This window comes from Hibiscus syriacus, unplaced genomic scaffold (assembly GCF_006381635.1).
Source record: "Hibiscus syriacus cultivar Baekdansim isolate YM2019G1 unplaced genomic scaffold, ASM638163v2 tig00014304_pilon, whole genome shotgun sequence".
Classification (NCBI taxonomy): domain Eukaryota; kingdom Viridiplantae; phylum Streptophyta; class Magnoliopsida; order Malvales; family Malvaceae; genus Hibiscus; species Hibiscus syriacus.
In genome coordinates, this window is record NW_024062321.1 from 341,819 (window position 1) to 368,062 (window position 26,244).

Below are 26,244 nucleotides of genomic sequence, written 5' to 3' on the forward strand. Positions count from 1 at the left end.
GTATAAATTAGTAATATAATTTTATTATTTAATTAAAATTTATTATAAATAAGTCATTAATCATTAAATAATATATAGAAATATAATTTAATATAATAGTCATTTAATGATAACGTTTATATAAACTAATCAAGTAACCTCAATGAATAAAAGAAAAAGCTATCGTCTCTTGAAATTATGAGTTCGAACAACCATATCTATAGACAGAGCGTCGCTGAGCCTAGATAGGATGAGCATCTGCCCAGGGCCGCAATTAAATATCGATAAATTACATGCCTAGTATCTCAACTATACTTTTATTTCATTTTGGTCAATAAATTATTTCATTTCAAAATTATACATAATATTTAATTTTTGTTTCGTTTTAGTCATCAACCAATAAAAAATTAACGATAATGCTGACGTGTCACTATAAGATAAATGAAATATCATCATTAAATAAAATTTAGAAATGCCACATCAATAATTCTTTTCATTTTTAACGGTGTGTAACCAAATGAAACCAGAACATAATGTTATATATGATTTCATATAAAATTGTTGAATGAACAAAATAAAATAAAGGTCTAGCTTTTTTGTTTGTCATAAGGCCACGTAAATCTCGTAAACGGATCTGTCTACAGGATATGTATACATTATTATTAATTAAATAATTTTGAACAAATATTAACTTATAATCTCGTCTTAGGCTAATAAAAAATAATAAATTTTGAATTTACCAGTTCTCCTTTTGCCGACAGATTCTCCCCGTTCAAGCTGACTTCCTCGTCAGATTTTACCTTAAAAATACGACAAGGCGTGAACAAAATGCAGCAAAGACTGATTAAAACTGACTTAATGGAGTTCAATGCTTTGATTTGTTCAATTTATTTTAAAATTTAAAGACTATTTTGAGAATTTTAAAATTTTTAATGATCAAAATCAACATTTTAACATAATTCAGGTATTATTTTATAGTCATAAATTAGAAGACCTTGTTGATTTGGGTACTTGATGAGAGCCTTGTTCGCATAATTTCCTTCTAGGCTTTAGCTTTTGCACATAATGAACTCTTTCTTACAAGTGATACTGGATATAGGATACCGCGAGCACGAGGCGATACGCAGAGCGGCGGACTCCACACAAATCACGTAAAAAAACATTTCTCAACTAATGTATGCATGGACATGCTAAAGCCCATTACAAACTCCAACAATTATGTGGCAATCTCGTCAACTTCAGAATGAAAAATGAAGCTCGGAAATGTAGTCGTTATATCCCTGGACAATTCGTATCAAACGATGGATGAGTTCCCCCGTGAGATACGGTTTCTACTTAAACCGAGTGATTGTTGGTAAAAGAAACATACCTCAGGTATGGAAGGGTCATGATTTTTAAAAGTGATGGGTTCCGTGATACGAAGTTTTTCCATTCGGATATATCGATCTTTCCATCCTGATTCATGTCAGCGTCCAAGAATGTCTGCTCCCAAATTGCCATGGGTCAGTAAATAGTTGCAATTGCTGGACATGGTCGAAGATTTTCAATAGTATAGTGAAAACTAACTTTATGCAACCACACCAAAGCAAGCTCTCACCTTATCAAGAATCGCCTCGATGGTTTCATCGGCCAACTTCATTTCAGATTCACATAAAAGCGCAATCAGCATTTGCTTGACCTGCAAAACTCACACGAGAAAGTTGTCTGTAAGAAGTTCAGGTAAAAATGTAGTGGAATAAAAATATGAGTTGTATGCAACAATTGTAATCTTTAAAACCAGTTCTGCTCAAATAACAAAACATGCAAGTGCGGACATACCTCATTACGCTCGATAAAACCAGTTCCATCCATGTCATAAAGTCTAAATGCAACTGAAATGTAGAACAGTCGACTTAGAAAATAAGATGGAAGATTAACAAAATTTGGGAATTAAAGACCGTATCAACTGTTTACTTACAATCAATTTTGTCCTCTTGTGAGACATTTGGATGGAAGACATTGAGTGCTCGAACAAAGTCACCAAAATCAATGACTCCCTTCTTCTTCGCGTCAAATAAATCGAAGATCTGCATAAATAAACCAATTCAAATCTTTAAATTTTTCTCCAGGATACCCAATTCATAATTTTCATATTGGTATAGAAAAACTAAGGCTGGTTAAAATGCGCTACTCCAACTTGGGTAAGAAATCATGTAACACCTAATACCTATAATCATGCAGCCTAATTGCCCATTGCTAGGCATCACATGGCCATCCAACATAACTTAGACAGAACAAAGCAAAACGAAACTCGAAACTTGAAGTATCATTGAATTTCCAATAACAATATAAGGCAGCAAAATATATTACCCGATTTGCAAAAATGTTTTCCTTCTTCCTATTCTTGAACAAAGCTAATTGAAACTCTTCCTGCATATACGACAGAAGAGTTAGAAAGGCATCAAACTTTGCATGTAAATTTTCCAAGTTTTTTCATGTATTCAGAGGATTACATCCTCATAAATCCATGTCCAAAATGTGTAGGAGTTGAGTACAAATGCAGAAACTTCAAGAAAAACCGAAGTCAGAAGCAACACAATGGAGGAAGGCAAACAAAAAGGAAAGTCATGAAAACCATGCATAACATCATCAACACAGACGCACACGATATCAGGCATAGTAATCCTAATCTAGAACCACATCGACAGTACTGTACCTTGTTGATTAGCCCATCATCGATCACCGAACCGCTGATGCTCTTGAACAGTTCAAAGAGTGCTTCAACTTCACCAACACTAACTGCAGAAGAAAACCAATCAAGTACGTCAAATTCGGATCATATAAACAGGAAAAGCTCAGCAAACTACATAATCTATTCCAAGCTGAATAGAGTAAATGCAATGAACGAAGAGATAATAATTTGTAAAAACATACAAGCAGTTTCTGAAGAGAGAACAATGGGGACTTCGTGTCCGGGGTATTGCCTTGTTACTTTAGATTGAAAGCGGCCCATTTACTGGGAAAAAAAGAGAAAAGAAGAAAAAGAAACGAAAACGCAGCTGCTAGGCTAAAGCGACAAGGTTTTACCATGTTCTCCCAGCAAAACCATTTTAAACCCTGCATGTTCATCCGCAACATTAAAACTGAATTAGCTTAGAAACCAAAACGAAAGGGAAACAAATGTGGCAATTAAATCAAGCTAACAACTATCGAAATTTGAATAACGTAATTACAACTGAATCATAGATCTTCCATCAATGCAACGGCGAATACACATCAGAAACTTCTCCACGAAACAAACAGCATTAATAATCATTTACTATATATATATATATATATATATAAAAAAACAAAGAACTCAGGAACTTACAGATCGAAGAATTCGAAATTTCAGAGGAAACTTGGAAATCTGTTCTCTGAAACAATCCGTGAGAGATTATGAGAGAAGCCCAGAGGGGATTATAAAGGAACACAACGTGTTTGTTGAAAGGGAGAAGGCGACTGATTAATCTGACGGTCGAGATTGGTTTGATCCGATCAGAGGATTACGGTGCTCTCTTTTTCTTTTCAATTGTTAAAAAAAAAAAGCAGCGAAACGCCTGAAACGACCGGACTTTCTAGGAAAGGGATTTTCTATTAGAATAATTAGGGGAAAAGGGTTTTGATTTAAGAGTGAGGAGTACAAGGTCGGTTCACGTCAGATTTTTTATTATTTTTATAGAATATTTGTTAAATTTTATTATTATTAAAAATTATAAAATAGTTCATTGATTATAAAACGTTACTTTGTTAAGTCTTCGATTATTAAAAGTTATAAAATGATTATTCGATTATTTATATATTCAAAACTTGGTTTTTTCTATTAAAAATTGACGACAGTTTGAGTTTGACATTAACCTACTTACTTGTGATATGTTAAAATTTGATACTAAAATTTCAAAAGAGTATCGTATATTAATCAACAAGTTAACATCCAACTTAGACTATCATCAATTTTTTAATGAAAAAATAAGAGTATATAATATATAAATAGTCAATGATCATTTTATAACTTTTAATAGTCGACGGACTCAACAATTTAACGTCTTGTAAGGATCATTTTGAAACTTTTATTAGTTGGGACTTAATAAAGTAACACCTTGTATTTGGGGAACCATTTAATTAAAAATTATTTAATTACATCACGAGTCATGATCATTATTCTAAATCAGTCCCTAAACTTTTAAACATTTTAATATAGTATTTAAACTATGATTCTCGATCTAAATTTACTATTCAAACTTTTAAATATTCTAGTTGCATCTCTAAGATATGAATATCATTTTAAATTGGCCTTTAAATTTTAAACATTTTAATTTCATTCAAACTATCGGTATATACTAATCACATCCCATATAGTAAAACCGTTAGGCCAAGTTATATTATTACATGTTTGAAAAAAATGAGTTAAACTGTAATTTACATCAATTTTCATGTTTGAGTGAATTTGAGGATGAATATAAAAGATTCAAAAGTTTAAAATTTAATTTAATATAAACCTCAAAATTTGAGAATAATTAAAATATTAAAAAAGTTAAAAGATTAGTTTAAATTGAGTATTATAAATTTTTTTGTTGTCCTCCTGGTTTCATGGTTTTGTCTTGACTAATCTGGACCGACCCGCGTCGCACAGCTGACTTTGATGGATGAGTCTCCCATCAGAGATTTTTTGCATACATAAGAACTCAAACTCGATACCTTACTTAAACGATATAAAGTTGCTTACCATTTGAACCAACCATAGTTGGTAAATTAAGTATTGTAAATTAAAAACAAATAATATATTTAACTCTTAAAAAATCAAAACATGTTCCTAAAATTTGATTTCAATGTTGATAAAGTCAATTCCTAGACCGACCACATCATTCAATAAATCAAACGAAGAAAGTGTTTGTTACACATCTCAATCGCTAAATTGGTAGTTTGTTTGTTTGTTTTACTAAAAGATAGAAATTATTGAGGGTCCATTTTGATGAATATTGCTAGTTTAATATGTTAGTACATGTTTGGGAACATGGATGTGAGATGTTCGGTTTTGGTAGGTATCCTATCTTAATTCTCGAACAATTTAACGGGAATTCATGAAGAACTTCGATAACTACCGTTGTATTTATCGAATGTATATACATTATTAATAATTAAAAATTAGAAACAAATATTATCTTATAATTATCTATTATTATCTTATAATAATCTTATACTTGTAACAAAGAATACCATTTAATATATCCATCAGTGGCACAAATCAAATAGTCTAAAGGAATTGTTGTTATTTCTTGAAGACTTGAGTTCAAGTACCATAGATATTAGGAATACGAGTCTTTAATGTTAAAAGATTAAAAATTTAACTTTAAACATATATTGCTTTATACTTATCCATATTAATAAAAAAAATATTCGTCAGTATAAAGAAACAATTAATAATTAAATATAAATAGTGCATCCAACTCCAAATCAGAAGGTTGCGTGTTCGATTCACGTCGGGTTCAAATTCCCTGTCCTCGATTGATCCTATTATTTTGGGCTCCCGTCCGAGAGCACTTGATTACATTTGTACGCAACTCTTTTATGATTTATTGCCATTTTTGTTATGTTTCCATTGATAAGCGCAGCATCTCTAGGAATGATTAGAAAAATGAATGGTCGTTACTTCTTTATAAACAAATTTAATTAATATATATATTCGAGACACACAAATTTATGCATTTATTAAATACGTGTAGAATGGCGTTTTCATATTAGCGTTATAAACTACTTCAAAAAGGAAATTAACACGTCGAGACAACTCAATCCCGGGCCATCGTAGTCGGGGATTTAAACAGCAATCTAATATTAAAATAACAATTATAAGTTCCATCCGAAATTATTATTGCATAATTATGAGACAATAACTGTAATAACATCAATTATTATCATACTCACGATAAATACAATATAACAGAATCAAGATATAACCCCTAATCTGAATTTTGATCCGTGACAATGTCATTGCAGGAATAATGTCACGAAGAGTCGCCAGTGAATCAGCAGCTTCGGACCAAACAACTTGCCGATGCACAGGAAGCAAATATAAAAGCAATTGTCCAGCAAATCACGGTAGGTGCGGCCAAAGTTGGTGAGTTTCGTCGCTGGAAAAACATAGCTAAGTGAAACCAGAAGACTTCAACTTGGAGATGGAGGTACGACAAATCGATGGTTACCCACTTTCCTCATCATTTATTATATATTTGCTCCATCAGTTAATATATGAGGATTATGCCTTTCTCGTCGACTTTATTCTACTATAAAAGGTACATTCTTTAATCTCAGTTTTTCGTATCTATTTGGTGAAACTGATTATTCTGATTGTTGTTAAATTTCACTCAAGAAACTTGCTACTGTCTTGAATCATACATGCTAGCATTATTTGAGTCGAGTACAGAAAATACTTATGTACATTAATATGGCGATTTAGTAAAGAGAGCAAGAAACAAACTTGTATTGACAACTAACTTCATGTTACATGAGTGGACTCTCTCAGCTTCTGCTCTCCAACTTAGTCTCTCCCCTTCTTTCTCTCGCTCTTCTCCACCGAATTTTTCAGCTGACACACAAGAATGATTCCATTGAAGAAATTAAAGGAAAGCTTGACTTACCATGATTACCGAAATGCGGACAAATACGGCTACGATGTCGGTGAAAAGGCTCAGGGCATGCTTCACATAGTCCAGGTCACCCAAGTGTGCCTTCTAAATTATCTCCTGCGTGTCAACTATCATGCAGCCCACAAACACCAAGAGTCCTAAGTAGATCTGTAAGGACAATCAACGGCAAAGGAAGAATGACAATGGAAGCTTCAAAATATTACAACACCAAGGACAGTTTCAAGCTAATACATTCACTTGCCTCGAACATAAATGGTGCTGTGGAATCACCAAAGATAGAGGAAGCAAAATACAACCACGGAAGCATGGACACACCAGATGAAAGCAAGCCACCGAGATAAAGGAACTCTCGGTGCCTTGCTAACATCGCTGCTCCTGAAAAACATGCAAAGGCCAACGCTGTTCCCACAAATGCAGCTACCAAAACAGTCATAACGGTAAAAGTAAACAAAAATTAGGCTTCTAAGTCATCAATCAAGGTTAATATTAGCTTAATATTAGCCTCCCAAGGTGAATGAGCATGATACCGATTGACGCCCCTCTTTTGCTGAAGAATTAACAATAGCAAAACAATAGATGAGTACTTCTAAGCAACACAAAAAGAACCATAATCATCTAATACAAATAAAGAAAGATTATTACTCGTTCGTAAGGAGGGGTGGAGAGGAGCCAATAAATGGTTCCCAAGCATGCAGATGTGGTGAGGTAACCCCCTAATGTTCCAAAGGATGTGGAGATAACCTCCAACAGCAGAGGCTACCAGTGCACAACATAAGGTCAAGTAAACCTGCAAATTAGAAACGCTATGCTCAGATAATCAAGAAAACAGAATTTTGATAAACAAATTGCATTAAAAATAAACGATAAAAACCACGATAAGCATTTCATAGTCATATAAAGATGAGAACTGTAATTCGTTATCAGTCATGGAACTCAAGAAAGAAGCAATCCAGCGTGCAGAATCATACTTAGCAAATTAGACGCAAATTCAAAGAAATCAAGCTGAAAGGTTACAACATAATCTGAGAAATTAACTTAGCCTAAAAAAAAGCTTAATTTAAGGAAAGATTAACTGTTTGAGATGAGTTTGGACGATGGGAGAGATCTGACGCAAATTCTTGAGAGTATTGTTACTCCAATTGCTTCTCGATTGGGAATCGAAGAATGAAGAGAATGCATACAACAACAATAAAACCCAATTCCCATATGCAATGGAGTAGGGGGAGGTAGGGTAATAGGTTGCCCCCAACGCCAGGTTGATAATAGCTTCCGTGGAAGACCTCCGGCACTCAGAAAATTAAAAATATAGATAAAATACAATGCATGTATAAATAAATACAAAAATACATAGTTAAACAATATTCATATGCAGTTATTAATATCATTAATATCATATGCGCGTCTGTAATGGGCAATAATCCCTGCAAAAAAAAAATCCCTGCGAAAAAATCTCTGTATATAGACAGAAACGTAAGATCCGACTAAAATTAAAAGTGGAGAGAATGATACACAGAAGTCAAACGATAGCAAGCCCAGGCCTTCATAAATACCGATAACAAAAACGAATAAAAAGTAGAAGTCATGGAAATTACTACAAAGGCATTAAAAGAAGACAGAGATGATACACCCTAGAGATGTGACCCACACTACTCGACTATCCTAGTTTTAAGTCTCCATACTTTCCTATCAGAAGTCATGTACTCGGTAAGGGCTAAATCTATTAAATCAGATCTCAAGCAGTCTTCCTACTTCTGCCTTGGTCGTCCTCTCCTTCTGGCACCTTCGATTGTAATCGACTCTACCCTCCTGACCGCATCTGACGGTAGTCGCCTAAGGACATGTCCAAACCACCGTAGTCTTCATTCCCTCAATTTTTCGGAAACAGACACCACCCCCAAGGACATCCTAATAGCAGAGTTTGTTGTCATATCCCACAGAGTCCTAGTGCATATCCATCGAAGCATTCTCATTTTTGCGGCCTCTATCCTCCTTACATGATCCTTCTTGGTTGCCCAACATTCTAATCCATACAACAACGCTGGTCTTATTATCATTCTATAAAATTTTTCTTTAAGTTTTAGATATATCTTTTTGTCACACAAAATTCCCGTAGCTGGCAACGTGGATAATGGTATTTATAAGGGTCGTTAACGTGTTGTTAAGTTACTAGTAAGCCTCGTATTTTTCACATAACTTAAGGGGCAATTGAGGAAATTGGGTAGGGCAAGTGTTCTGGAAAAACGGAGACAAATCTTTCGGATGCGGATGCACTGCGTCATGTGATCCAATAGAAAACTGCCACTTCATCTCAGTGCCAACATCATCAATGGCACTTCCAGGAAATACAAATGATACTGCGACGTGTTTCATTAATCTTATCCTTCTACAACTCAAAATATCATTCCGGAACAAGGTAGTTAATATTAATTTGCTTATGATATTGTTGCATATAAAAAATATTTAATATTTTATTTTCTTAGATTTATTATTTTTAAATATTTTCACTCATATCACATAAAAAGAAGGATAAATTACAATGAATACTTTTCAATTTTAAATTACTACATTTTTTTATTAAACTTTAAATTATATGGTCATTTTTGTTATAACTTTAAATTGTTTTAGTTTTAGTTTTAATTTTAGATTTAGTTAAGTTATGAGATCGGCAAATTATTAACAACAAAAGATATAATTATTTTTTTCATGTAAATTTTAATTTAGGTATTATTTTTTCACCAAAATTTAATTTAAGTATCAATTTAATCCATGTAAAAAATTATTGAACTTCTTCAGCCACCATTACAGGTGATCATCATCTATCACCAATTATTCACAGCAATTTCAACACTAAAACATTTGATTTCATTTCATTTTATTTTATTTAGATTAATTTTTCACAAAATTCATCTAAATTCATCTAAAAGTTCGATATTCTAATGTCCCGATATCCTCCAAAAATCATTCAAGAATATTAATCTTGAGATATATTATTCGCCTTCTCAAAGAATATTTTCCACATTCGCCTTCTCAAAGAATATTTTCCACCATTTGAGTTTTGAATAAACTCCCCTTAAATAAAAGAAAGCCATAAAACCCCCCAAAATAATGAGCATTATAATTCAATTATATAAATATATATAAAAAATAAATTAAATTACTAAATAAGACCAATATATTATTTTTAAATGTAATTATAAAAATAAAAAATAACTCAGATAAAAATGTTAGATTTAGTCTGAAATATTAAAATCTTATGACAACTAATAGTAACCTTACGTTAGCTATTAGATTTGCATTTTTTTCTATTTCTGGTAATGCATTTATTCACACAACTTGAACATCAATGATGAAATACATTTACATCAGTTGACTGCAGAAAAGATTACAAACCTTTCGTGATCCTTTTTCTCAGAGTCAAAGCTGATTCCCTTGCTTGAACGCCCTTTTCTTAGGTTTCCATGTATTGAAGCCAAGAACTCATGCTTAAGAGCATCCTCTGCTGTAATCCTCAACCTCGGGTTCACTGTTAAGCACTTGTCCACAATATCGTAAGGTGAGCTCGGTATCTCCGAAAGGAAGTCTCGTCTCTTCGTATTCATTTCGCTCCACTCCCTTAGATTCACAGATATTGAAGATTGCTTACCATAGAGCTCCTACATCAAAATTGGAAATCTTGAATGAGACGCCATAATTTACTTCTGAATAGATTATAGTTGCAGATCATGCGTTATAATTGTATTTATACCTCGGGAAATGCGGGATCACAATTATGTAACTTGGCAACTTCCCAAAGATCCTCACTGCCTCAGTTTTGCAATATCCTTTATGTTCCTGAAAGTGCCAAAGGTGTTGGCAACATAAGTAATCAAACAGAAACTGGATTGAGCTGCTTCGGTTAAAGAAATCTTACTGTTCAGGATCACCGGTAAAGGGACATTTCCCAATTATTAGGTAGAGTAGAGTGACCCCAGCAGACCAGACATCAATCTTTGGACCTTGATGTTGAGATCTGAACAAGACCTGCACAAACCACTCAACTTGAGGCATCCATTGAAATAACAATATCAATTGTCAAGGAGGGCATAATCGGAATCTGAAAATACAATGTTTCAGCTAGCCACATCTTTCTGGTTACCAAAAAACAAGTTTCTTTCTTTGGACGAATGGCTAAAATTGGCATAGATTGCTAATATTTTTTGCTTTTGGACATGCTTTTAGCTTTTCTAATATTGAATCAACTCATTAGAGCACCGGCAGAAAGCTCCGAATTCTCTACCTCTTAAGGTTTTTTTCTTTTATTGTTTAAAATCAAAACATAAATTGAAGTTTATAGTTTGCTACCTCTGGAGCTCGGAAGCCTTTGGTTCCAGCACAAGGACCTTCTTTCTTATGCTTCCCATCCCCTGAAAGTGAATATAATTTGATGAGTCTACTAAGGAAAATTACTCTTTCTAACCAAATTTTCACACTTTACCTGAAAAAACTTGCCTTTGTTCTTAGATAAGCCAACACCAGATATTGTCAAGCTAATTGAATTCAAAGGCATTGGAGTAGGATGAAGAACATGTCTATCCGTTTTTGCTGGAGAAGCAGCAACTCGCTTTCTCATGGGAGAAGGAACATGTGACACTCCAGGTTTGGGGGTCTGCATTGCTTCCTGTGCCAGACTGATTAGCTCTTTCCTACCTTGGCATAGCAAAGGTTCTCTGAATCTTTCTGATGAAGGAGTCCTTGCACTTGCGTCCTTTGCTGAGGAAATACCTGAACCATCTGCACCCTGACTATTTATTTTATTTCAACTACTCAAGTCGTTATGAGGAGCCTTCCTTTGAACTGATGTCTTCCTCGTGTTCTTAGGCTCTAAAGTTAACCTGGAGCCTTTTGTTGCCTCTATATTGATTCCCTCCCTTGATTTCATATTTATAAACTTGCTGCTATCTGTTGGGTGAATGGCTTTGGGAGGAACAGTATTTCGAGGACTTAAATCATATCCCAACTTTGATTTGTCTGTGAAATACATAAGAATGCCACATCAATCATAAAATGATAATCAGGAGGTACAAGGTAGCTAGAACAGGAAACTTTGAAGGCAAAAGAATACACAATGGAAAGCAAGACCATTTGATTGTAACGGAACAAACAACAAACTAAACATTTGAAACACAGTAGATCAGTTATTCCGATGATAAGGAGGGCTGCAGCAAGTAGTTAACAGCCAGCTTATAACTCTCTCCTTTTCAATTCTTATGGATATAGAGGACAGACAAGAAAACAAAGACGTGTAGATGTTTCTCTTCATTTCCTACAGTAAGAAAGTAATAAAATTCTCAATTTCAAGCTCCAGAAAGAGGAACTAACCCGTACTCCTGTACTTTTGATGCATTTCCTGTCAAAACAGAAGAAACAAAAATAATGGTCCTCAAATTGGAGCACAAAAATATTGGAAAGAAAACATTGTAACGGCCAATGACATAATAATGGAAGGTTGTTACATAGCTATACTTACCATAGCAAGATTGAAATCAATAAGATAACCTTTGTTGGTATTACGAGAGAAAAGAAAATTTCCTGGTTTGACATCTCTATGAATTATTCCCTGCAGATGCATAAAGAGACATTAAGAACATGTAATTTTTTCGATAGATGTATCACATTTAGAAAATCATATACCTGTTTATGAAGATTTGCTAGAGCTTTGAACAGGCAAAAAGCATACCACTTTAACTGAAAACATCGATTTCTTTTTTCAACACCTGATAAACGAAACAAACTCACCGTCAAGCAGAAGAAAAAACAAAATATGGCTTCTAAGAATCTAATAGTTACCTCAGGTCTATCATGCTCAACATACTGCAGAACAAAGCAATCAGAATTCTCACTGCTAACACATCCTTCATATCGTATTATAAAGTTTCTGCCCCTGATATTGACAAAGAAAAGTATGGAAGATTGGGGGAGGAGGAAGGAGAGCTTAACAAAAACTGCTTCACTTTTATGAACAAGGTTTTGTTTAAAGTGAAACAGACATTTTCTAAAATACTTACCCAAGACGCTCCAGCATTTTCAGCTCATTGTTAACATAGTTCTTATGAGCATTGGCATGAGGACCTGCAATGAGATAAATAAGTAACATAACATCGGGGGAATGAACCATACGTGTAATACAATAAGAGTCCTCTTTGCAGCACAGCAATGCAATCACATGTATGAATTTTCCTATTACATTTAAGGGCAACTAAAGCTCCATCATTCTTCCTTCGAGCTCTGTACACAGTGCCATAACCACCTGCCAATTAAAGTTTCACCTTAGCCAGTTAATAAATCATCTTAATTATAAGCAGAACAACTGTGATGTGATATGCAAGCAAAAAAAAATTGAAGCTATGATACCTGAACCTTCTTCCTCTTCTACTATATACGATTCAAAGTCAGGTAATACTTTTGGCTTTGCCTGATCCTAAAGCAAGCATAGATCAATATTTAAGTTATAATTAAAATGATGCACAGCAGCCAACTCAGGCTCGTTGAATACCGCTTGCAAAAATGAAAACAATAGAACATCAAACATGAGACAAAAAGCAACAAATGGCGAAGTGAGCTTACCCGAAAAGAAATAGACGTAGAGTTACCCCTTCTCTCTTTAACATTTATATCCTTTGGGTTCTGAATTGATTTCTGTGTTGCCCGGGATGGTAAATTATCTTTTACACCGTGCCTCCTCCTTTTGTAAGTACTGACAACATTGGTACCCCCTAAAGGCTTGTTCAGGGTCTGCAATACTGGAGGCACAACATGCCTTTGGTTAGCCTTTGCTTTTGCAGGTTCTGTCAACTGTTCTTCCGTAACAGAATGCATAACACTAGCTGCTGCTGGTATTATCTCACATTCCTCACCTAGGGATGGCATCTTATTCAAATCTATTTCAGGCGGTATATAAGAAAGGTTGATGTTAAATGAAGGAGAAAGATCTTCCACTTCTTGTCTTCTACTTATCAAGTCAATTTCTCCTCTTTCTTACCATCTTCCATAGCCACTTCATCGTCAGCAATTATAAAATCTGTAACGGTAAAATCCATATGAAATTTTCCACCTGACGCCACTGACATATTGCTCTTCTCAGCAAACTCCATAAAGTTTATACCGTTGAGTTTAACAGCCTCGGATTCAATCTCATAAACTGGTTCTCCAGTTAGAAAGATTGGTTCTACAATTGACTCACTAGCAACCAATTCTTTACTGGCATTTCCTAGCACATATTCTGGCACGTTTACCTTGCTTTCTATATTTTCACTGCCCTCCACTTCACGGCTTAATTGTCTAACACCAGATTCAGCTAACAAAAAAGAGTTCATCTGAGTGTTTTTTACCAAGACCAAAGGACTACTCATTCTGCTGATATCATCCGTTAACTGGTAACGCGCCTGAAATTTTTATTTTTGATAAATTAGTCTTTGGAGACTATAAAATGATTTTTTTATTAAGTTAAGGTGATTAAGTTAAGTATATTTACTTGATGGCGTTTCCAAATCGAAGGTCTACAATTGTCATCATAAACTAAAAAAACTGTTGGATCAGATCGGTCTAAAAGATACTACAACATTACAATTCCATGGAGTTGATATACAGATCTATTGTGAAAAATAAGCTCAAATAATACCTTAGTACAATAATTTCGAATTCTCTTAACCGAAGGAACCAACTCCCTTTCCTCCTTGTCATCAGAAAAATTAGCAGCTGAAAAATAACATAAAGTTCAACCAAGGAAACACAAAACACGAAATTACACTAAAAAAGAGAGTGAATATATATATATGAACGCCCATTTTTTTGGAATTTACCGAAACGATTCCTCTCGCGAAGCCATATATTCGGAAAACTACCGAAACGGATCGGCAGTGAAGTGAAAGGATTGGCGACAGTGAAATTTTGAGCTAAGTAAGCGGCGAAAAATGAAATTCCAATTGAAGATATAGCAACGATATGCTTGTCGTCCGAGATAGTAATTGGAGAGTTTGGGATGGAAAAAAGCGAGGATATGATGGCGGGGCTTGCCGCAAAGAGAGTGCACCGGGTAGCGAGTTCCGGGAGAGGGGTGGGCTTGCCGATGAAGACGAGAAGAGAGGAAACATGCCAAGCCTTTTGAGACTTGGTGGCTGAGAGGCTTAGTGACTCGGCGAGTTGATCCGAGTTACCTTTCATTGTGGTTATGGACGTAGAGAGAGAAGCGGGGGAACAAGGGAGGGAAAGAGAAATGTTAGGGATTGAAAATTGAGGTGTTTTACTGAAAATTTTTGGGACGATACTGAGATGGGCGGGAATCCGGAACGTGACGGAGATTTTAATATTTAACACGTGCAAGTTTCCCGCCAGTGGTCGCGCCTGATAACATGAACGAGTGTATTCGTAATTTACTTTAGGTAAATTACACATTTAATATTTAAACTATCAGTTTTAGTCCGTTCTAGTATCTAAATTATTAATTTTATTTCATTTTAGTATCTCATCATTAAAAACTTAACTTGTTTAATACCTAAAATATCAGTTTTTATCCGTTTTAGTACCTAAATTTATTTTTTCAAAACTTAACGTTAAATTTTGAATGGATACTAAAATGAAACAAAAATAAAATTGTAGGTATGATATTTTAAAAAATAAAAATTTAAGTACTAAAACGAGTCAAAACTTATATTCAAATACTAAACTCGTAATTTACACATTTACTCCTCTTTTTCATCATTAAAAAGGTTTACTTTCATTTTACTTTTTACTCAAAACTCGATTCATTTTTTTTTTAAATATCTATCATTTTATAATCAAAAATAAATCTTATAATAATTAAATCTATAGTAATATATGATATAATAATCTAAATAATAAAAATATAAGATATTACTTTATTGAGTCCTCTAAGTATTAAAATTACAAAATAGTCTCTCAACTATAAGATATTACTTTTTAAAGTCTCCTTATTATTAAAAATTACAAATTTGTCACTCAATTATTCATTGTGTTCCAAACTTGTCCTTTTTTGTTAAAAAAATATGGTAATTTGAGTGGGACGTTAACATGTTGATTGATATATGATATAATCTGATCTCATAATCTCAAACGGCTATCATTCCCAGTCAACAGGTTAATGTCAAACTCAAACCGCTATTAATTTTAAACGAAAAATGACGAGTTTGGAACACAATGAATAGTTAGATGACTATTTTGTAACTTTTAATAGTCTATAGACTCAAAAAAATAACATCCTCTACATATAGAGTCATTTTGTAACTTTTAATAGTCTAGAGACTCAATAAAGTAATACCTATAGTCGGGGGACCAATTGTATACTTTACCCTATGTAATATTTTAAAAATAAAAAAATACATATGAGCTAAAAGTAACTATACAAAATGTCCTTGTATGTCATAACTTCTCATTCGGAATGGTGACGATGATCTTTAGTGTATGCATCATGATCCTCCTCATGTGAAGGAACTACAACGACAACTTTTGTTCCTTTCTCATAAACTAAAATCGTTTTCCTCTAAATCATCCCATTTTGAGAAAAAAATGGTAAATTACGCATTTAGTTTCTAAATTATCAATTTTTTAGTACTTAAATTTTTAAATTTGTTTAAATTATATCTAATGTTTATTTTTTTTTAGGTATGACTCATAAATATATCGGTAAAGATGACAGAGGATGGAGCGGAGTGAGCGAAGTGAACATCGTTTGTCCTTACAAAGAAAGTCTCGTAATGGGGGTTACGATTATGTGGGTTGCGGTTGCGTGGTACGGTACAAGGTTATTTTTGTAAATATGTACGATGGTTTATTTATTATAAAAGGAGATGTAACCAAAACCTATAAGACATTGAATAAAAATTCTAGCGCCGTCTAGGACACCGAGTACGTAAGCACATTGTTGAACCTCGTTAAAATTATTGTGTTCTTTCATTTTTCTTTACCCGATTATTCAACAGTTTTTGTTTTATTTTAGTACCCACCGTTAAAATCTTAACGCGTTTAGTACCTAAACCATTAATTTTGAACAATTTAGTACATAAACTTTCAAATTATTTCAAAACTTAACGTTAAATTTTTAACATGATACTAAAATTAAACAAAGACAAAACATTAGGTATGGTTTTGAAAATATTGAAAGTTTAGATACTAAAACAGAGCAAAACTGTTAGTTTAGATACTAAATGCGTATTTTACCCCAAAAAAATCCATGTTGGGCTTTAACGTGTCATTTTTTGAGCACCTTTCTACCTTGACGACATAAAACTGTTCGTTCGACAACAAATAAAATTAGGCACCAATTTCACTTCCACGATCACCCCCGGCTTCCTCGACACAGATTAACACGACTTGTCTGCACCATTCGATCTCCAGATTCTTACTTCTGGCATTCATCTCAAGACATGGGTCTCGAGGAATTTTCTCCACAACAAAAGGTCTACCGGGAGAATGTTGCAGCTAACCCCAATTGAGTATTCTCTGCATTCGAAAAGAGTTACCTGATAAACATTGTTAGATACAACTGTCTATAATTGATCAATTGTACCGAGAGTTCGAACCGATACGAAAGTGATAGTCATCGTTCTAAGTCGATAACTGTTAACGTTAGTGTTAGTTTAGCCGAACATAGAGCAGTGAGGAGAACAGCGGATTATGTTCATCAAATCCCTGACGAGTCTTATGCTGGAATCATTGGACACAATCTCGAACAACTCTCTCGCAAGTGTATCTTTATTCCACCCTACAACTAGCCAACCTGAATATTCTTCCTTTTTTTCCTTCGTGTAGTATTTATATATAGAGAGAGATACTTTAGGGACAACAACTAAGCTATGACTGTGGCTTGCCATCCCGGGAAAGCTTGTGAATGGAACAGGTTACATCCTCACTAAAATGTGATGGTATTTATATATATGTTTTGGACCTGAATAAGTTCTTATTTAATAGATCTGATATTCAAATTATCCGAATTGTTTGATCAAGGCTGATTTTGATGTACCTAACGTACTATGACTACATCCGTGGGTTCCATGTAGTGATTAGCACTCTGGTCTTTGAATCCAGCGACCTAGGTTCGACTCCCGGTAAGACCTTTCTTCTGCACTTTAGCAGTCTGTTTTATGGTTCATTTTGAACATTTTTTCCTTCTGTCTCGTTGATTCCAAAGGAAGCACATGGATCTGAATTGAGGTTTGGTCAAAACACATATTGAAACCAGATTTGGTTTAAAACAAACTTAAATGACCAAAATAGAATTTCTATAAAAATTTGATGACTATTTATATAGTTTGCCCTATATTCTCACATCATTAATTAGTGACCAAAATACATCTTTTTAACCTAAAAATTTTATTTCGACCGTCTTATGGCTTCCCCTTAATTGGAATGGAGAAATCTTTAACCTAAATAAATTATGCCAAAAACTAACTACAATAAATAAATTATCACCTAATTTTATATTTAATTTTTTTTTAGATAATTTCATTTTATTACCCAAAGAAGCAGAGTTTTTCTACAAAAACAATCAACAACCTGATTACATATGAACATCCTACTTACAAAATCAAAACATCGGTTAAATTATACCCCAATGATTACAAAGAGTAATATTGACACTATATAGTCTATTTATGTTTCTACCTCTTAATTGTATACCTACAATTTCCTTAATAGCTTTAAGAATATCATCAACATTTTTTGAGCAGCCTTGGAACCATGGTTTTCAGAACCGGATCGGTTAACGAACCGATCATGCTATCGGTTCACTGGTTCAACCGGTAGAATCGGTTCGATCGGTCGGAAGAACCGGACAACGTCATAATTATTAAAAAAATTAAATAAAAAATACCAAAAATATTTAATAAAAAATAATTTTGTATATCACAAGTCATATTCAAAGCAAGTCATAACATATATGAGTTAAAAACCATAAAATCAAGTGAAACAAAATGATTCAAATTAACTACAACATAATATTTAAGATAAAACATATTAAATAATAAATATAATTATATAACTATAATTAAAAAATAAATTTGGGGCTAAAAAATTATAACAAAATGATATTGTTTGGTTTAATTTTTTTTTTAAAAACAATCTCACATGGCTAAGAAACATAGAAGAACATCCCAAAAGTCTAAAGAGTAAAAATATGAGAACAAAACAATCCACATGGCTAAGAAACATAGAAGAGCATCCCAACTAACTTCTATAAATAATAGATGTAATTTGACATTCAAAATCATGGAGTCTTTTGGTAAGCATAGAGTGAACTATTCTTTCACTTCAATCAAACTCGAATTTTAGGCTTCAATCGTGCTTCAAAATTTTTTTTTAGTTCAAGCCTTTTCGAGTTCAAGTTTCAATATTATATTTCGAGTTCGAGTTGAGCTTACTTTAAAAGTTTGAGTCGAGCTCAGCAATACTCGAGTTCGACTTGGCTTGTTTAACAAACGACGTCGTTTGGTTTAATTTAAAAAAACAAAACAAAATTGGCGGTTTTTCTCGGTTTTCAGTCAGTCCGGTTCGAACGGTTCAACAGTTCCGACCTGTTCACTAATAGCGGTTCAACCGGTTTAGTTTGAACCGGATTAGACAACGATTCCCGGTTGAATCGGCCGGTCCGGTCCGATTTTCAAAACAATGCTTGGAACAACCTTCTGTTTCTCTCCTCCCACAGAGTGTAAGTTAATGCACACCAAGCAAGCATCAAGATTGTTGTGAGTAAGACTTACCTTTCCAATCACCACAGACCCAAACTAACAGATTCTCCCATGACAAAGATTTTCTCCTCAAGCCGTTTAGGATCAACACACCCTCCCATAAAGAAGCAGCCAAAGGGCACTATAGAAATAAATGATCCCTTGTCTCCAAAGCTTCATTGCAAATAACACAATTTCCATCAGTAACAAGTCCCATACGTTGTAGCATTTCCCTTGTTGGAAGTCTGTCCAATAATGCCATCCAAGCAATCATACTATATTTTGGGATGTGGAGAGAAAACCATATCAATTTATGCCATGGAGCTTCGGCACCCTTCACCCAAATCTCTTTACATATTTCCCCTACCTTCTTTGCTCCAATAGATAAAACAGGAAAAGCCTCAATCCTCAGTTTAAGAATTTTACTTAAGCATCAGTTAGTATTTACTCCAACTTCCATGTGCCAAATAAAATTATAAATAACTGAGCTTTCATTATTAAATTTAAAATACATCAAATTAAAAATAAATTTATTATAGAATTAACTTTTTCTCTATAAAATTTTGAGAGCATACCCAACAATCTCGGTGGTTAAAGGGATTTATATTATTCTTTGAAGTTGAGATTTTGAGTTAGAACACGATATTTATACGGGTGTATGAGCGTTTATGTCAAATGATTGAGAGTCTTTAAAAAAAATAGAATTTATTCTTTCAAATTAGCAGGTATTGCTCATTTTCTGCCATTGTTTCTACAATCGTTTGTTGATTTCTTTGATCGAAAAATCATTGAACGTCACTTCTTTTTTTATATTTTTTCTTCGATTCAAACTTGAAAAAAATCTCCAAATTTCAATTGAAATTAAAAGTTAAACCTTTCTAATATAAGGCAATTAATAATTAAATTATATTAAAATCAAAATATGTTACTCTTTTTGCCAAACAAAACTTTATCGTTTTATAAATCTTTTTGTTGTTGTTTATTATCCATTATTATTGATAGTTATGTTTATAGATGGTGATCGAAAGAACATCAATAAAAATTACAATAAAAAGATCGTAACGATTGTCAATATATAAGAAAAACTTTGTATTTTTTTTTTAGGATTTTTAACGTGCCATGCAAGCTTTTTTTAGTGGAAGCTAACACCAGTGATCTTAATGAAATAAATTAAAAGTTTAATTATTAAAATACAGGTTTCAAAGGTTTTATGACCAAAGTGAAAACTATTTAAAAGTTAAGTGACTACTAGTATAGTTTACCATTAAATAAAAAAAATAGTAATTAATAAAACAAAACAAAATTCCAACAATTTTGGCTCTTTTATTTATGACAACAACAAACCAACACGTAGCTTTTGCTTCTTCGAATTGTCCTTCCATCTCGCGGTAACCAAACTTCCTCCCTATTTCTTTCTCCGGCGACGATCTCAAATCATCGGTAAATCTCACTGTAAACGCCCAATTACTCGTCACGTTCTTCATCTTCGCCGACAGCTCGCGTTTCAGTTTATTCTAACTCGGCGTCATCATGAACCCCGAATAGTAAGTTCCTATTTATTTATTTTTCTTTTCCGAATCTTAGGAGAAACCTTTAAATTTTTAATTTCCGTTTGAATTCATGTTAAATTAGTTCTTTTAGTTTATTTTTCATGGATCTGCTCGCTTACTCTATTGTTTCTTTGTTTCTTTCGTTATATTGATTATTCATTCGCTTTGTGAATTAGATCCGATTGATTTCTGTTTCAGATCTGTTTATTGATTTTACAGCTACAAAACCTGGTGATGGAATGATAATTGTAGCTAAAATATGTGATTTATGGAAGTGATTTCTTAAGCTAGTTAACACTTAATGGAGATTTTTAATATGTATAAAAGAAATTTAGGCTCAAAGATGGAAATAATCAAATGAATATTGATTGAGTGTTGCTGTTCTCAAGTCATAACAAGGAGCTTGGTTGCTTTATGAGTTTTCAATTGATCTACATTGAGATTTTGATTTTGAGCTTTCAATTGATATACATCTTCTGAATTTGGTTTGTTTGTCTTATTGGCAGTGATTATCTGTTTAAGCTTTTGCTTATTGGAGATTCTGGTGTTGGCAAATCATGTCTACTTTTGAGGTTTGCTGTAAGTTCTTGGTCCATCTTTGATTTTAATCATTTTAGATCTTAGCTACGTGATTTGTTATCTTCTCGTTTTTCAACTAAGATTAATCATTCCAAACTCATTTTTCTATAACTTCTGGAGACCAGGATGATTCATATCTGGAAAGTTACATCAGTACCATTGGTGTTGACTTTGTGAGTATCGTCTCAATACTTTTTATCTATCGGTTTGCTTGTTTGAAACATACTAGTAGTAACTGAATTCTTATCTGTGTTTCAAAATGTAGAAAATCCGTACTGTGGAACAGGATGGAAAAACCATCAAACTCCAAATTGTAAGTCACTAATCTTTTTTTTGTTGTTACTTTGTTGAGTTTTGACTTGCCAAAGTTATTGATTTGGAATGCTCACTGTGATCCGGTGCACGCATAGTTTTGGTCTGCTTTAACTGTGTTGCACTCACTCTCCCATTTCTAGTCTATGGAATTCTTTGTTAGGAGTTAAATCCATATCTTTTTCTTTCCTTCCTTTAGACTATATGATATATTATATATTCAAAATGCCGTTTGTTTTCTTTTGATGATTTTTAATTGTTGATTGCCTTTACGTGCTTGTCTCTGGATATGCAGTGGGACACTGCAGGCCAAGAGCGCTTTAGGACAATCACTAGTAGCTATTACCGTGGTGCTCACGGAATCATAGTAAGCCATTATCTATCTTTTTATCTATGTTTTCTGCCCTTAATTTTCTTTATTCAGGATTAAACTCTGTGCTGCTTGCAATCTTGGCAGGTTGTTTATGACGTGACGGACCAAGAGAGTTTCAACAATGTCAAGCAATGGTTAAATGAAATCGACCGCTATGCCAGTGACAATGTGAATAAACTTTTAGTTGGGAACAAGTGTGACCTAACAGCAAACAAAGTAGTGTCATATGAGACAGCTAAAGTAAATATATTGCACATACAAACGTGTTGCAAATTTAATTTATATAGTTTAGGTATCGAGAAAAAGTTCAAAGCATTTTCTTCACTCATTTTTCCTTTGTACAGGCTTTTGCAGATGAAATTGGGATTCCTTTCTTGGAAACTAGTGCAAAGGATGCCACTAATGTAGAAGATGCTTTCATGGCCATGGCTGGTGCAATCAAGAATAGGTACATCTACCTGATGTCTTCCACATTTCTTGATGAAGTGACACACACACACACATATATATATAATTATTATGCATGTTGATGGTTGAGTTAGTAAACGGTATTAAGAAAATAAGAGTCAACTACATCTTTCCATCGCTCAATTTTGATCATATTCTTGTTTTGGTCACTAAACTTTAACTTTTTTCAGTTTGATCACTCAACTTTCACATTGCTCTGTCTTTTGTCATTCAAGCGTTAAATTAGACTACAGGGTGACATGATCCGTTTTTTGCTGATGTGGAAGCCATTTCTTTTCCCGCATCTCTCACTTTTTCCATTTTGATTATTTTTCCAACAACTTTAAAACTCTTAGTGTTTCATACCCATCTCACGCTGTTTTTTAAAATATAGATGTCTATCATAACACCGTTAATAATTAACTGCAGATGACCAAAACAGTGCAATATCAAAGTTAAGTGATCAAGTTGAATTTTTTTAAATTTTAGTGACCAAAACAGGAATGTTGTTAAAGTTGAGGGATGGAAGTTGTAGTTTGCTCAAAAATAAATAGATGCTACAAGCGGTAGATTTTTAGCTTGCTTGTTGATTTAAATAAACTCTAGTATGAGCGCACCGTAACATATACACTAGATATAATTTACTTATATTGGTGTAAAACTTGATATATTCATTTTGGTAAGGGTTAGTTATCTGTTTAATGATTGTATGCAGGATGGCTACCCACCCAGGCGTGAACACCGCGCGAGCTCCATCGGTGCAGCTCAAAGGCCAGCCCGTGAACCATAACTCTGGTTGTTGCTCTTCCTAAAAGAAGAATTAGTTTTCGTGGGTCCATGTGATGATATTTGTCCTTTTGTGTTGCTTGTTGCATGTAGCCAAAGAAAGAAGCTAGCCCTATTCTAACGCCATTCGATAGATGAAGTGGTTCAATACTTTTAAATTTCTATTCTTTTAAATTTATTTGATTTTATGAATACGTTTTGTTAAAAATAAGAATATTTGTTAAATCCATTTTCTACCACCATTATTCCCCTTATCTGAATAAACAACACTTTTCTTATAATTATTTTTTGATCGGTTTTGTTTGTTGTGTATGAATCATGACTGCCTTTCATCTGTTTGTTTAATAGAATAAACTAAGAATGATCAAATCACTCATTTTTAGTTTAGGATAGAAATGATAGAAAATCTGATCTGTCTTGTCCTGTGTTCATCTCTACTATAAGCATAAATTAAGTTAGAATAATTTGGTGTTAATGGATTTTAATAAAAAAATTGCACATTGAAAGTGAGAAGGTTAATATCAAGCACTTATCATGGATCCAAAGAAAGTGAATCATTTTGATCATCCTACCGATAAGGAGGAAGGTGAAGCTTACCTACCCGATGTGTCAAATTTGATTACAAATGAGTACAATTTTATGAATTTCGTATCACACTCGCTCTAATTAGGATGATGATGGGTATAAGTTTAGTGGGTACGAGATGGGTGGTGATAACCATTTGGGTATTAGATGTGTGAATTTAAAAATATACTCACATGAGTAGGTGGTGAATACAAAAATATTAAACGAGTACCGCGCCCGTTTTCCATCCCTAATAATCACACAACATAAGATCACCTAGTAAAAGTAATAGTTTAAACACAGGCTCTGAACTACTAAATTACTGAGTACCATTAGCAAAAATAACTGCGATCGAAGAACAGCCTTATTTTCATGCTTCTCATCAAGTTCATTTGCAGCGTTTTCCTTAATTTCTTTTATTATTTTTTTGAAAATATTATTCCAGAGAGGACATTTTATATACACCTTTGGAATTATCATGGAATTTGATACTAAAAATATATATAAAGAATATGGGACACTCTTGTATATGTGCAATTTTTTTTCATTAATAAGCTTAGCTGGTTATTGAGATGGACTAGGCAAACAACTAGCCACGGGGAAGCTAAATCTATCCCTGTCAAGGTTCAAGCTCAAGGCTTTGTGTGTATATAACTGTTTCATATTCGATCTTTGATCATGAACCAATCTCGCTAAGCTTCTCTTGGCATTGGACCTGAACGGACAGTTCGACGATAAGAATCCGTCCACTAAATGTAGGTAAGCCTCTAGATCATGACAGCATGCCATGTCGGCATTCGATTTTAGATAAGGTGACACTTTGGTGTCGAGTTTCAGTTCTGTTCCGGCATGAGAGTACGTCCAGAGATTATCTTCTTTTCGTTGATCGGATCTATCACTGATGCATACGTTCGAAAGGGCGGGAACTTTGGTGATTAGATCTTGATTGTTAACGATTCTCAATACTTTAACGTTTTTCTCGTTAAGTCTGTCGACGAAGCCTTTGTTACCGACTTTAGGTCCTCCGAAGGAAAACACCGCGACGGGCAGCTCGTCGGGCATGCACGAACTTATTTCGTCGGCAACTAAAAGTGATAGCGCCGCGCCGAGGCTGTGTCCGGTGATTGTAATGCTGAGGTTCTCACCTTTGTACATCTCGACCAACCTTTTCACTTCTTCGACCACTGATTCGGCCAAGCTCGGCACGCGAGCTCCGCGTGTTTTATGCAAGCTCAAGAATCCACATTCGACCCTTTGGGTCGGGTCATCGGAACCGGGGATTTGAACAAGTTGGGCTCGGAAATTTTCGGCCCATTCGAGGCAAGTAGCGGTTCCACGTAAAGCGATAACGATATCCCTCCTCCCCATGCGGTGGATCTCCCTCTTGTCATCGCAAACCGCCACGTACCCGATCCAACTAGACCTTTGTGTCATCCACCCGAGATCCGGAGCCACATAGTCTACCCATTTCGGTAACCCGACCGACGAAGTTGCATAGAGACTTTTTGTCACTTTATAAGACCTATCGGGCAACGCCACGTGCCTCGGCAACGGAGCCTTCTCGGTCGACATGGCGGGGTTCGAATGAAAACCGTGGTAAGCCGCCTGGACGAACTCACCGTATCTAACGACTTCTCGCCGGAGATTCTCGTCGAGCGGGTCGAGTAAACCGGACCAATCATTGCAACCTTGGTACTCTCTCCAACGGGAACCGAGGCTGTTCCTCGGAGAATACTCCATGGTTTTAGATAAAAGCCTCTTAAGCCTATTCAAATGGCGCGGAGACATCTCCTCGGCGGCTTTCATTTCAGGCCAGATCCTCGACAAATTAAGCCCTTCGAACAAACCCTTACCTTTGGTCTCGACCGACGCATTGGCGGAACCTTTGACGACTCGTTCCGGTTCGGGTTGGCTTGTTTTCTGGATCAACTTTTCGAGGTTCGAAAGGTGTTCCCGAGTCGACTCAGTAGACGAAGCTGATGAAACACACGAAACAGGCTTTTTAAAAGATGGATTCAAGGGTGATTTATGGCACTTGAAGCTTGCTCGCCTGGTCTGGAAGACGTTCAAGTTCTGAGCCGGAAGAGTTGAGCCGACGCCGATCTGCATGGATTCACTGAACAGGAAAATCAAAGCAATCGACAAGGTAATAACTAAACTGCAAATGGGAAGAAGACGGAGTTGGATTGGAGTGGAGAGACGAAATTACGGGTTTATTTATAGACAAGGGTTTCCACTTTATACCCACGCTTTACAATATAATTACATAAAGAACC

At 34.5% G+C, this 26,244-nt stretch overlaps 4 protein-coding genes across 5 annotated transcripts; 1 reads left to right on the forward strand and 3 right to left on the reverse strand.

Moving 5' to 3' along the window:
- Positions 1–464: 464 nt before the first annotated feature.
- On the reverse strand, positions 465–26,112 carry LOC120207067 (phospholipase A1-Ibeta2, chloroplastic-like). Its single transcript, XM_039206578.1, has 3 exons — positions 24,534–26,112; positions 8,558–8,569; positions 465–480 (listed from the first exon to the last, which is right to left on the reverse strand). Coding segments are annotated over exons 1-2 (1,545 nt in total). The 5' UTR covers positions 26,078–26,112; the 3' UTR covers positions 465–480; positions 8,558–8,568.
- Positions 1,006–3,058, reverse strand: LOC120207070 (calcineurin B-like protein 1). The gene is made up of 8 exons (XM_039206581.1): positions 2,893–3,058; positions 2,675–2,757; positions 2,329–2,388; positions 1,937–2,045; positions 1,798–1,850; positions 1,577–1,657; positions 1,349–1,461; positions 1,006–1,259 (listed from the first exon to the last, which is right to left on the reverse strand). Exons 1-8 carry the CDS (start codon positions 2,969–2,971, stop codon positions 1,196–1,198), a joined length of 642 nt encoding a protein of 213 aa, XP_039062512.1. The 5' UTR covers positions 2,972–3,058; the 3' UTR covers positions 1,006–1,195.
- LOC120207109 (cell division cycle 7-related protein kinase-like) lies at positions 8,808–13,614 on the reverse strand. The gene is given in 17 exon segments (XM_039206635.1): positions 8,808–9,024; positions 10,032–10,294; positions 10,387–10,447; positions 10,449–10,472; positions 10,552–10,661; positions 10,983–11,044; positions 11,130–11,402; positions 11,445–11,648; positions 12,000–12,027; positions 12,148–12,237; positions 12,312–12,370; positions 12,373–12,394; positions 12,468–12,561; positions 12,686–12,749; positions 12,865–12,927; positions 13,032–13,098; positions 13,245–13,614. Coding segments are annotated over 17 exon segments (2,004 nt in total). The 5' UTR covers positions 13,548–13,614.
- On the forward strand, positions 20,711–23,498 carry LOC120207071 (ras-related protein RIC1-like). Of its 2 annotated transcripts, none has more exons than XM_039206582.1 (8): positions 20,711–20,901; positions 21,414–21,486; positions 21,612–21,659; positions 21,752–21,799; positions 22,094–22,165; positions 22,256–22,411; positions 22,516–22,656; positions 23,334–23,498. In XM_039206582.1, the coding sequence occupies exons 1-8, from the start codon at positions 20,888–20,890 to the stop codon at positions 23,406–23,408; spliced, it is 627 nt and encodes a 208-aa protein (XP_039062513.1). In that variant the 5' UTR covers positions 20,711–20,887; the 3' UTR covers positions 23,409–23,498. The 2 variants fall into 2 exon arrangements, with proteins under 2 accessions (XP_039062513.1, XP_039062514.1); XM_039206583.1 differs by having other exon boundaries at positions 20,712–20,901; positions 22,516–22,619.
- Positions 26,113–26,244: the final 132 nt, after the last annotated feature.